Source organism: Budorcas taxicolor, chromosome 12 (genome assembly GCF_023091745.1).
Source record: "Budorcas taxicolor isolate Tak-1 chromosome 12, Takin1.1, whole genome shotgun sequence".
Taxonomy (NCBI): Eukaryota; Metazoa; Chordata; class Mammalia; order Artiodactyla; family Bovidae; genus Budorcas; species Budorcas taxicolor.
In genome coordinates this window covers 34,353,742-34,366,812 of record NC_068921.1, presented here as the reverse complement: position 1 = coordinate 34,366,812, position 13,071 = coordinate 34,353,742, and the positions used below count along the sequence as shown (strand labels likewise).

The 13,071-nt window shown below is 53.1% G+C and overlaps 1 protein-coding gene across 1 annotated transcript in view; it reads right to left on the bottom strand.

Moving 5' to 3' along the window:
* Positions 1–765: 765 nt before the first annotated feature.
* Positions 766–13,071, bottom strand: part of MIPEP (mitochondrial intermediate peptidase) — a 79,711-nt gene continuing 67,405 nt past the window's right edge. Inside the window, exon 19 of the mRNA XM_052649983.1 lies at positions 766–998. Within this exon, the coding sequence (XP_052505943.1) occupies positions 901–998 (98 nt within the window). The 3' untranslated portion in view covers positions 766–900. The remainder of the gene's footprint in view (positions 999–13,071) is intronic.

Sequence of the window (13,071 nt, the reverse complement as noted above, 5' to 3'; positions counted from 1 at the left end):
CACGGGGCAGCTGGATCTCTCTCATTATGTTCATTACCCTTGTAGCAGGCACCTCCGCTCGCTTACTCTCCTAGCTCTCGTCTTGGACTTTATTATAGTTTCTTTGCTTTAAAACAAGTGTGACACAACAGCGAGTCGATGTTCCTCTCACCGTGTGCTCTGTAAGAGGTGTGGGTATGTGTGTGGTGGGCGTGCGAGCCAGTGCTGAAGTGGCACAGTCAGCACCCACGGAAAGCTTCTAGGAAGCTCAAGAGACAGTGCCGTCCTGCCTCAGATGGTGGTGTGGTACAGCCAAGCTGCCTTTTCAGAGGGCCTATCTTTTCAGTGTGAAGTGATTTTTTGAAATAATAACCTGTTTTTTGTGTGTGTGACTAGCTTAAATTAGGTGGACTTGAAAATGGTTCTGCATGCAATTAGATTATGCTGTTTGGACAATACACTCACCTTGACCTAAAAAAACCAGTCCTTCCCGTAATTAACACATGGCGATACGGTATGCAGTAATGCTTAGGACAGAGACAGTGTCTGCATCTCGGTTCCAGATTTGCCAGAGGCTGAACTTGACACACGACTCCCTTGTTGCGCTGCAGCTCCGTGTATTCGTCGTCAGGTCAGAGGTGCGCCTGTGCGGTCCATCCAGGACCTCACGGGAGGAGCCAGGGCACTGTCGAGGCCACCTCTACAGTCGTCTTAAGAAATCATGCAGACTCTGCCAAACAGGCTAAAAGCCAGCATAATTTAAAAAAAAAATTATTTATTCCAAGATCCACGGGTTTGAGGCTTTCCACAAGTTATCACAGAAGTGAATACGGAACTCAGAAACAAGTGTTTGTAGTTGCAGCACTTAACAACAGAATCAGCGTCACCATGACCCTGACCTAAAGGACTCAGGTGCCTCCCTTACGTAGAATCCATGAGGAAGGTCTCGAAGTCTAGGTCCAGGTCAGAAACCAGGGTGTTTACGAAGTCGTCGATAGAAGGACACTTCTGAAGCATACCTGCCAACAGAGAGACAGACGGTCAGCCGCTCGCTCAGGAACAGCACAGAGTGACAGATGGACAGCACGTCCACACGGTCAGGGACGCTCGGCTTCGGCAGCTGTGAGCTAGGAACTAGGCTGTGCCAGAGTGTCCAGGCAGTGCCTGGGCTCTGAGCAGTTTCTTGTTTTAGTGCCTTTTTTATACTATCTCACCAACACTTAGCTTAGAGATTTAGACCCAAATGTATTCTGGAGATATTACTACACCCTTAGAGCCCACTTGACCAGGAGTGCAAGGAACCACGCTCCAAGTTTGGGGGCCAGGGGTGCTCCCATCCAGGCCACCATCTGCAGTGGAATGTAGAGAGCTTCAGGCAGGCCTAGGGCTGGACACACAGACACGGTCACCCCCACTGGGGAACATGGCCACAGGGACTGGCCAAGGCCTGGCTTGTACAGTGGACACAAAGCAGCAGTGCCAACACGGCCTTGGCAGCCCCTCACTGGACCCAGTGTGCTCGGGAACAATACGGATGCCGTCATATTCTCACCAGAGCCCAAAATACTTTCATCTGCATTCAAACCCAGGTCCTCACATGTCCGTCACAGGGGCCATCTGAGGAATAAGGACTGGCTATTGGAAGAGAATTCCGTTGCTGTGTCTTTAATTGCAAAACTAAAGTTCAAAGCAATTTTCTCTTTACAGTAAAATAGTTCCTAGGGATGAGAAAGGGCCCCTAGTCCTCCTGTGTCTCTGGCAGTGGGATGTGATGGCTCTGACGATGGCCAGGCAGCGCCTTCCACTCTGCGTCTTGGAGACGCAGGCTTTCACGTACCCAGAGCAGTAAACCCTGTCTGCGCACTTCCTACGGGCCAGGGTTCTTAATGCAGAGAACAGCTGTGGGGCAAACACCATAACATGACTTTCGGTCAGATGTGTTAGCCTGTTTCACCATTCCCTTCCTTGTAACATTTGAAACATCCTGTAATTACAAACTGCTTCTAATTAAATGGTTAGAACTGTCAGAAGGTGGGGCTGACCTGTGCAGTGAAGTGCGGCTGCCTGTCCCATTAAGTGTTCCTGTCACCTCCACCAGCTGTCCACAAACATGGGACCCACCACCTCAGGGCCACACCCTCTCCAGGGCCACCTGCAGCCACTTCTGCATCTCAGAGGACGGCCGCCGTGGGGCAAGCAGAGAAACGCACACATGCTCGGGGGAGTTTTAAATAAAACCTGGCCCAAGAAGAGTGGCTGGACCGTGGTATGTGTGCTGCGACCGGTGAAGATGAAGGTTCAGAGAGGACGCACTAATTTCCCAGGGCGGGAATTCTCCTGCCACACGGCTGCAGTGTCCTCGCTTTAGTTAGATCTAAGTGTTTGCAAGTGTCAACATGAACTAACAACTTCTACACAGGGAATTAAAAACAAAATGTTTTCAGGCAGTTCCACAAATAAGAAAAGCTGAATTTAGCGTTTACATATGTAGATGGTAAAGATTTCAGCAACACCTGGATTTTTTTCATAAAGCTGGTGAAGATGTTCTCTGTGTCAAGTTTTAAGTCTTAAAAGGGTGGTGATGAGATGAGCAGTTTCATAGGCGCCCCCAGAACCTGCTGGAGGGCCAAGTCCAGAGCAGGTAGAGTTGACACAGATTATCTGGAGGGCAGGGGTTGGGGCCGCGGGGAGCTGAGACTGTAAAACAAAACCGAGGGTAACTTTCCCCTCAGAGGGGCATGTAGGCGGCAGTGTAAGACAGGCCGGCTGCAGGGAGCCCTCAGGGAAGCAGAGTCCCGCCTGCCCGCCCTCCGCAGGCCCACCGGGAACAGCCCGTCAAGCAGTTACGATGACGATTCCATTTATTTTCCTCCTCCTTTTCCCCGAGAGGCAAATGGGCTGATAAAACCTGGGGCAAGCCCGAACATTCCTGTCTCGTCTGCTCTGCTAAAAACCACTGTGTTCACGACCTTGGAGGACCAGGAGGCTGTTCCAGGCCTGATGGCAGTGAACTAGGGTCTCCAGGGGTTCTGGGGCAGGCTCTGGGGGCCCCGCCCGAGCTGGGTGCTGGCCTGTGTGCAGCACCGTAGCCTGCCGCTCAGGGCCTGCCAGCTGCAGGTTATGTGTGTGCCCGCAGGGGACGCCATCCTGGCCACCACACTAGGGCGTCTGGGGGGCAGCTGGGCCCGAGGTATGGGCCCCCCTGCCTTCCTAACCCAGCTTGGTGCCAGCCCTGTGCCCTCCAGGGACCCACTCCCAGTCACAATGACGGGAGGCCTGTGGACACCAGGGCAGTGAGTTGGTACGGGCAACCGAGCGGCTCGTCTACCCCAACACGGAGCCCAGAAGCTGCTTTCTCAGCTGGCTTTTGCTTCGCCCCTTGACTCTGCGGCCGCCTCTGTACCGTTCCCCCAAATTCTTTTCTGCTTTGGTCAGCCTGAGTTGGTGGTTTCTTACAAGAAGATTCCCACCTGATAAAGAGATTAGTTCACAAGTTATTAAAGAGAACTTAATGATACCCAGGGGACACTGATATTTTTGTTTGAGGACCAACTTTCTAGACCCAGGGTTTGGAGTAAAAGCAAGCGCTTTCTGCTTTTTCTTTTCTCATTTAAATAACCACATCTTTCCACAGATATTGGAAACAGGTGACATACAGGCAGGCAGTGAGAGCTGTCTTGGCCTGAGACAGGGGAAAGTCTGTCTCTACCCCCAGCCCCACCTCCTGTGGTGGGGGTGTGCTGGGGGTAGGGTAAGAAGACGGAGATGCTCTCTCCAGAGCGCGTGGTTCCTGCTGAAATTGCTTCTTTCCTGGTGCAACTGGAAGGACCTGCCCTTCTGTCTATGGGCCTCATGGTGTGGCAGGCGCTCAAGGGCTGCATGTGCGTCCCAGAGCCCAGGAGAGGGGCGGGTGTGGCCCCCACACCCGCGAGGCCAGGCCCTCAACACCTGAGGTGCCCGGGGTGGGTCACCCCCCAGTTCTTTCTAAATCAGAGATAAAAGCCCAGCATACTCCTACATTTCAGGCACAGTGCCGGTACTTGGCTCAAATGAAGGTACGTCAGCCAGGTTTCTATGAGAGTTAAGGCCAACAGGCATCATCTGTTTAGGGATCACAGCCCAGCTCTGAACACCCCAGGGGAGCTGCCGTGGGGGCCAGTGCCGGGCACGTTGGGCTTTCAGGCTGAAGGGAACATTCCCTGGCTCAGCCCAGCATCTTGCAACCTCAAATTTCTGGCTGTTCTCTCTGCTGACTGTCCCAAAGTCTCCCTCTGAAGGGTTAGCGATGTGGAATACAGCAGAAAGAGAAATTCCTCCTTTTCTGAACAAGACTGAAGGTGCCCCTAAAGAGGGCACTGGGGGTTAGAGCCAGAGCTTGGGGAGTCACCCTGGTCAGCTACCTGGTTCGGGGCCTTCGGCCCGGACTGGACTTCCAAGACTCACTCCTGCAGGCAGCAGCCTGAGCGGAGGCTGACTGGTGAGCGAAGTGCGTGTCTAAGGACCAGAACACCAGCAGGGCACAGTCTACACAGCTTGGCTGCTGTAAGAATTGAGCGTCGTGCACTGAACACGTGGGAAAGGCCCTGTAACTGGTAACAAGAACCATCAGAGTGAAAGTTCAAGGGCTGAACGATGAGGTTGCTCATTTTCTGCACAAGCTGAATTTCAAAATGCTGTCTGTGATCAAGCATTTAGGGTTTTATCATCGGACACAATCCCAAGCTGATTATCTAGCTAATGAACCACGGCTTGCTTTGTATTCTCTGGCTTTTCCATCTGCTTTTGATGACATAACTTTATTTACGGAAAAAAGGAAACAGACATGGTAATTAAAATCAACCCCTTTTCTACCTGTTAGCAGCTGTGATACAAGGTTTACCAAAGAGAACACGGGGATGGTGGACGAGTCCCGGGGATGAACAGCAGCGATGGCCACACGGGGCTGAGGGGCACTGAACTGCACACTCACAGTGGTGAGAAAGGGACATTTTGTGTCATACACACTTTCCCACAGCTTAAACAAGAAGGGACCAGAAGCACTGAGACAGCCTGTGACCGGCCCACATACTCAGCTGCCATGGCTCCGGCAACATGGGACGGCCTGGACCGCGGGTCATCCATGTGAGCCGCCCTTGGGCCTGAGCACCCATCCCAACAGTTCACAGGATGCGTCAGACCACAAGTCATCCACACAGACCGTGGACCACCCTTGGGCCTAAACACTCATCGCAACGGTTCACGGGGTGTGCCGGACCACAGGTCATCCACGCAGACCATGGACTGCCCTCGGGTTTGAACACCCATCCCAACAGTTCACAGGATGCGCTGGACCACGGGTCATCCACGCAGACCGCGGACTGCCCTCAGGTCTAAACACCCGTCCCAACAGTTTACGGGACGTGCCAAACTGAAGGTCATCCACGCAGACCGCGGACTGCCCTTGGGTCTGAACACCCGTCCCAACAGTTCACGGCCACTTTTCATGCTGAGATAACTTTACGTGCCAAACTCGGCCAGATCGATGGGAACTGCAGCCCAAGCTGGCCTGGCCGTGTGAAGTGAGCTTTCTGAGGTCAGAGCTCACCCCAGGACCAGCTCTCCTGGGCCTCAACGTCTGGCTCCTCTCTCTCTCTTGTTCCGAAGTTTCCTGGGTTCCACACTGGGCTGCCCACGCTCTTCTCTAAAGGTGGTTCCACTATCTACTGTCGGTCCTGGGAAAATGAGGCCATCAGACAGAACGAAAACTCCGTTCCTCCTTTGAATTGAAAACCTTCCCAGCCCCTCGGCCGGGCAGTACTTGTGCTGTTCGGAACTGGGCTCTGCCCCACGCCCTGCCTGTGGGCGGCCGGGCCCAGCATGTCCGGCCAGGTGAGAGCAGGATGTGGGAAGTGGAGCTGCAGACGTGCCCTGTTCCTCATTAGTTTATCCCAGTTTCATCGTTGGATTTAACAATTCCGTTTACTGAGTACCTTTCTGGGTTAAAAAACATTTTGCCTTTTGAAGCTCTACATCTTCCTTAAACAAACACACCCACACATCAAACATGTCCACGCCCTCTGAAAAACCAGTGCTGTTAGGAACGGGAGGCCGCAGCCTGGAGCACCCAGGTGCGCCTTCTGGGGAACTGGGGCTCTGTTCCCATGGCCGTGACTCTGGCTGCCGCTCACCTTTTCCTGACACTGTGGTTGCCCCGAGCCGCTGCACCCTGTGCCGGCCTCCCCAACACGCTTCCCTCCCTCACTCCCGCTCTCCGCGGGAGAAGAGGAGGTTCTGCCGGCCAGTGTGTGGTCAGGACCGCGGCTTGCCTGTGAGTGCGCACGCGTGCGTCCTCACTGAGTGAGGTCTCACTCTGCCGTGAAACCACTGCCGTGTGGAAGACAGAGACACCATCATCTGCTGTGGTGACAGAGAGGCCGGCAGGTGCAGCGCCGACACGCACAGAGCCGTGCCCAACGTGAGCGCGCCCTGGTCTACCCGAGAAGAAGTCAGAGACACCAGCAGTCCACACACCACGGGGGTGGGGAGCACCTGAGCTTCAGCTCTTCCAGTCCTGTCTCCACGGGGTGACCTCGGGCAGGTGACCCGAGCACCCTGGGACCACAGACACGAGGGGACAGACGCAGCGTGCTCGGCACGGGCAGCCCCCGGCCCCAGGGTCAGTGTGGCTCTCACTGTGCTTCTCCTGCCGGCACCCTGCCGCCTCCTGTCCGTTCAACTCTAGATACAAAAGCAGCAGCAGTCAGTCTTAAAGGCTAATATCCAATGTCAAGCATCTCAGGAAAACTGGGGCACAGGGCTACTGCAAAATTTTAATAAAATGCTCATCCTCAAGGGAAAAGAAAGTGCAGGAAGAAGAGAAAAATGTAGGACTGAAATTATAGAGTTAATTTGAGGGTGTGATTTAAGCTTTCAAGAATTTTTAAAATTAAAGCTCCATTTTGTTTAAACTGATTGAAGGGACGATGTGAGTGGAGTTCAGCTGCTGTCCCGAGCCTGCTGCTGAACACACTCAGTGCCGAGAGGAGAGGGGCTTACTTGACATACCCCAACTTATGTGATGGGGTCAAGTATTTGAGGCATGCAGACTTGGACGTTAAGGGAGGGTTGTCCTGTCTGACAGACTTTAATGTAAAGAAGAACTATTAAATGGGAAAATCAGGTTTAGGTACAGTCATTCTTAATCTAGTTTCGTTATTAGTGACGTTATGTACAGAGTCGCGAGGAGAGGGTTTCTTTAGAGACGGCCAGAAAGACTCAGTCACTAGGAGATATCTTGCAAATGACTTTTCAGGAGCTAACCTGGTTAAACCAAGAGAAACGTCCCTTCTCTGTGCTCTTTGGACATCTCAAGAGCTGGGTAGCAAACGTGTTTCCATCCCTCCACTGAAGCTGCTCACGGGCTCTGCAGTGAGAGCAGAGCAGGGCTCCGCCCTGGGATGCCTGAGGTTGAGGCTCACGGCCCTCGGCCCTGCAGGTCGTTGAGGGCTCTGTGTCCTGGGGGGCGAGGGGAAGGGCCTTGGCCTTGCTTCTATGAAGGGGGTCATACCTCCCAGAGCAAAAGCTGGCCTGTTAAGGGGCCACTGTTGCCCTGTCACCGTCCCCAGACTGGTCCTGAAAGCGACTCTTTGTGCTGTGCTGACATGCTGCGACCGTGACCAAGCAGGTCACCCGGAGCTGTGGGGGCAGGAGCCTGGGCGGCCCGGGGGAGAGGAGGGGCTGGACCTGTAGCCGCAGGGAGCGTGCAGTGGACACAGCCACCCGCCAGGGCCCGAACACATGCGGTGTGCGATGCAAAGTACGGTGAACACAGCACAAATTAAATTCTGCTTACAAGTTACCTTCCCCAGAGGCTTTTCCTCGTTGCTAGCAAAACATATGTTGGTTGAATTTATTCACTGGAACACCGACAATATCAACAGCAGGAAAATGCAAGGACCATGAAGGCTCCAGGGCCACATTTACAGACAGAAAAACCTGTCCTTTCCTGGCAGAGCGACTCCTCCTACCCGGGCGAAGCTGTCACCCACACCCCAGGTCTAGGAAACACCCATCCGTTTCTGGCCTGTGTCTGCGGTTATCTGACTGCTCTGTCAACAATTCCTGGGATCCCACAACCCGTTTGTTTAGAAAAATGAAAAGCTGCACTGTTTCCGGGAGGACACCTTCTCTTCTTGGTTTATCCTGTGTTGGAAACACTGACCTTGTCTTCACTTTTAGCTCTTTGCATCTCTGTTCACTGAAGGTTTGACCCAAGCTGTTTATAAGCAGAGAATGTAATGAGCTCTTGGAAGGGGGGCTGTAGAGGCTGCTGCCTGCCTCCAAGACAGATGATGGACTGGACACACTGGGGGACGGGGGCGTGGGGGACGCGGCTGCAGACTTGGGTCTGATACCCGCTAACGGGAGGGGCACGTCCAGAGCCTCCTCACCCCTTGCCAGGAGGCCCGTCCCGCGGGCTCAGGTCTCTCTAACTCTGCGTAACCTGTGTCTGTTGTGCTGGCGCGGGATGCCCGCCGTCTTCTCCCCCAGACCCCTCTGTGCTCCTCCGTATCACTCCGTCTGCTTCTCGCTCCTTCCAGTGTCTTTTAATTTCAGCTACTCAATTTCTTCATTTCTGATCGGGTCTTTTTCATGTTTTCTAGTTCCTTATTAAAATTCTCACTGTGCTCATGTCTTCTTTTCTCTATTTCAGTTAACATTTTTATTACCAACGCTTTCAACTCTTTATCTGACACATTTTTAATTTGTTGTTTATTTTTCAGGGTTTTTTCTTGCTTTTTAACTGAGAGCACGTCCTCTGCCTCTGTGAATTCAGGTGAAACAGGACCTGTTGAAGCGCTGTTGTCACGAGGGTGTGTTCCTGTACAGACTGTGTGAGTCTGATGCCTTTGTGGGGAGAGCTGGCTCTGACCTGGACACACGTTGTGTGTTTGCTCAGGGTGAGCTGGAAGCTGTTGTGGTGGGGCTGGAGGCAGGCGTGAAGTAAGGCTTCCTTTCTGCTCGGTGGCCATCACTGCCCTACTGGGGGGTGGGGTCTGACCCCAGGATGCTGGAGGAGGAGCCCCAAGATCAGGCCTGGGCCCTCTCTGCTCTGGGGTGCTTCCCCTTCTCCTTGCACGGGACCCGTCGCAGAGGCCGGGGCTGGAGCCAGGGTGCCCGCAGGCGCTGCCCTCGGCTGACATGGCCTCGGGTGCAGGCCCCTCTGTCCCTCACAGCCTGTCCCTGCGCTGTCGTGGGGCTGTGCCGTGTGGCCTCCTTGCGCATGGATGACGGGGCCCACTCCCCAAGGCATGGTCTCTGCCTCCCCGAGTCCCCTCCCAGGGCGCAGGCCTGAGCTCCGTGCCCACTCCCTCAGCTGCCCGCGCACAAGTCCTGCCGCCAGTCTCTGGGTTCCGGTGGGAATCGCTGCACGCGTGCGTGGATTTCTGATGCATTCTTGGGGAAGGTGAGCCGCACGCCCTCCTCTACTTCACCATCTTGTTGGACCTCCCATAATCAAGTTTTTAATGGCCCGAGAAACATCTGGCCTTCTAGGTAAACACGTAAGTGCATTCGCGTAACAGAGCCTGCAGGCGGGCCCTCTGCGGGGTCGGCACGGTGGGGCCCAGCCGCCACCTCCTCTGAGAGTCGAGACTCCGCTCGGGGCCCTGACTGTGACCACCTGGGAACGAGGACCCGGGAGCAGCGTCCATTACGTCACGTCGCCCCAGGGGTCGGGATCAACGTGACTCGCTGGTGCTGACCGTGAACACCAGGCAGGCAGTGCTTCTCCCTTCCTTCCAGAGCACAGGATGGAAAGGGCTGTCGCCGTGTGGCCCACACTCGGGGGACACGGTGCCCAGTGCCTCAAGGGGGGCACACCTGCCGCACGCACCTGCGTTTCCCGCACGAGAGGCCCGTCCCGTTTGTTGCTCGGTCGCTCCTGCCAGGATGCGCTCGAGCCGCCTACCCTGTGTGTGTCATGCCCCAGTGCTGCCTTTTTTACTTTCTTGCTCCAACTGTTGACGCTCCGGCCACTGTGCGTTCATCTGTCGTGAGCCGGGCTCCCCTGACACACACACACACAAGACCACGCGTGTTCCTGAGCACATGGTCCTCTCCCAGGCGGGGACCCCGGGCCAGCCCTGCCCCGGGGAGCCCCTGGCCCTCCAGCAGGGAGGGCGTCAGACCTTCTCCCCTAGAGGAAGGTGTCGGAACAAGCTCGAGTGCTCCCGGACCAAGGAGGCTTCTATGGGAAAGCGAAGTTTTCTTTACACACAGGGACAAGGGTCGCCCTGTGGAATATACAAACCACAAATTCTGACTTGTTTCTTGAGTAAAAATAATATGCAACAAGTTAGAAGAGATGATATAGGATAATTAGGGCAAAAACGAATGTGTTTGGAAAACCACAGAGCTGGGCAGAAACGTAAGGCATTATGATTTTAATCAGCTTACGGAGAGGCCCTGTGGGCTTCTAGACTTGGGTTCCGTGAGTCAGTCTGGCAACACAGAAAAACTGAAGGGAGTTTCACTGAGGACTGACTCATTTATCTACATTTCTTTTCATCTTATCTGATGTTTGGTGCTTTTTGAAACTCTGTCAAGTTAGAACATTCTCTGTCTATAGGCACACTGCTTTTGGCCAGAAGTCATAAAGCTACGAGTTTCTTTTCTGGAAAGGGGAACAGGAATAAAGCTGTTTAACTTTTAAAAATAACCACTTGAAAGACTAAACTCTTGGGCTTTGCCCTTTCCTGTCCCCACAGAACTCTCTGTGAAAAGGCTGCAGGGGGCACGGGGACCCACAACCAGCGGTGGAAATGTGAGACCCAGCGGGCAGGGTGCATACGTGGCTGTGGTCAGCCTCGTCCAGGGCCCAGCATGCCAGAGCGTGCCCGCACATGAGGGGGATGGATCCGTCAAGGAGCTCATGGGGACACACAGGACAGAGAAGTCCACTGCTGGTCAATGGGTGTCAGGCAGGGCTTGCCAACGGGAATAGTTAGGATGTGGCATTAAACACACACAGACTTTGGGGAATCACTGAGGCCTCCAGGCACAGGCCACTGACATCCTCACAAGTCTAAGACCCACCCAGACTCAAGTCAGACATTACAGATGAGCTGAGGAAGACGTGTGAGCCTCGGGGTCCGTGGGGACGGGGGGCAGGACCGAGGTCACAGGGTTCAGAGAGCAGCAGGGCAGGAGGCATGGGAAGGGAAGGTTTTTCACCATGTTGGGTTTTTCTAGTCTTTTAAAGACAAAATCTGAACTTAGGAACAAAACAAGGGCCACTTACTCAAGACCTTTGGGTAACATGGAAGAAAGATAGAGCGGTCTGCGAGGGAGGACAGACCCTCCTGGGAGGAATTCACCTCTCTTCTGAGTGTGAGGCAGCGCCGCTCCGACCCCACCAGCCTCCTCGGGGGCACCAGGTACCACCTCACTTGCACGCTTATCTTCCTCCAAGAGAGCCGTTCAGTTTCTGAAGAGCTTGTGAGAGACACTGTTCACCACGGCACACCTGAAGCTTTCCAGTATGTTTTTGAAAATGACAAAATGAATATAGCATATATCATCATGGTTTTATTTTAAGCAAAAAGCAAGTTCTCTTATTACCAAGAAATGTGATGCTTAAACCAGAGAACACTGCGGGGTATGGAATATGCAAAGATTGCAACTTTCCCCAGAATTCTTGGATTTGGTCAGGTGTTGGCATCTTGTGTTTAGTGGAGGATTAAGTAACTAAATATTCTGCTTAAAACATCCTCCTTATATGTGCTATGGATGTGTTTAAAACAAGATAAGGACATGACTTGAAGATTAGAAAGAAATGTTTTTTTTTTTCCCTGCATATAGTAGCATCATTTTATTACAGCTGTACCAATGTTTTATACTGTAATTTAAAGTGAGAATCTGAGTATAAGTAAAAGGTGTAATTCATGTCATGGCAATAATATTTAGAGAGAGTTTCTTGGGACTCTAAAAGTGCTAATATGTGTCTTGCTGCTGCTGCTGCTGCTGCTAAGTTGCTTCAGTCGTGTCCGACTCTGTGCGACCCCATAGACGGCAGCCCACCAGGCTCCCCCATCCCTGGGATTCTCCAGGCAAGAACACTGGAGTGGGTTGCCATTTCCTTCTCCAATGCATGAAAGTGAAAAGTGAAAGTGAAGTCGCTCAGTCGTGTCCAACTCCTAGCAACCCCATGGACTATGGCCTACCAGGCTCCTCCGTCCATGGGATTTTCCAGGCAAGAGTATTGGAGCTGGTTGCCATTGCCTTCTCTGTCAGACAAATATCTGATAGCATCAACAAAGCATCTGATAACTATGATACTTGTCATGGGCTTCATAGACAACCAACCCTTTTTCTTTTTAATTGAAGGATAATTGCTTTACAATGTTGTGTTAGTTTCTGCTGTACAAGAATGTCAATCAGCTGTAAGTATACATATATCCCCTCCCTCTTAAGGCTCCCTCCGACCCTCCCATCCCACCCCTCTGGGTCATCACACAGCACCGAGCCGAGCTCCCCACCAGCCAGCTGTCTCATACGGGGCGTGTATGTGTGTCAATGTTACCCTCTCAATTTGTCCCCCTCGCCCTCCCCTCCTGTGTTCACAAGCCCATTCTCTGAGTGTGTGTTCGTTTCCTGCCCTGCAAATAAGCCACACTCTGCTTCCTTTAGGGAAGCTGACCATCTCGAGTAACTCAGTAAAGCACCAGAGCTGCTGCCTGCAGATCCACTTCTGTTTTACTATGTAAGGACTTTCCCCCCTTCGAGGAAGGAAATGGCTTTTTAACTACGATTTTGTTTTCTTCAAGTGGCATTTAGAGTTTTGAGAGGGATTCTGTGGATTTACCCCGGGGCTCCTGGGCAGAGTTAGGAGAGAAGCCTGTGTGTGGAGATCCGTGCAGACCCTGCCCACCGAGCGAGTAACCTTAAAGCTCACCTGTGCCGTGTTCGTCACTCAGATCCCAAGCATGACCCAGGGAGTCCTGACTGACAAGCGGCTTGAGGCTCCTCTCAATGCTCACTCTTAGGTGAGTCAGGAGGTTAATCAGTTGTTATTTGGTCACAGAGGTACACAACTTGAGAGTAAGGGCTCTG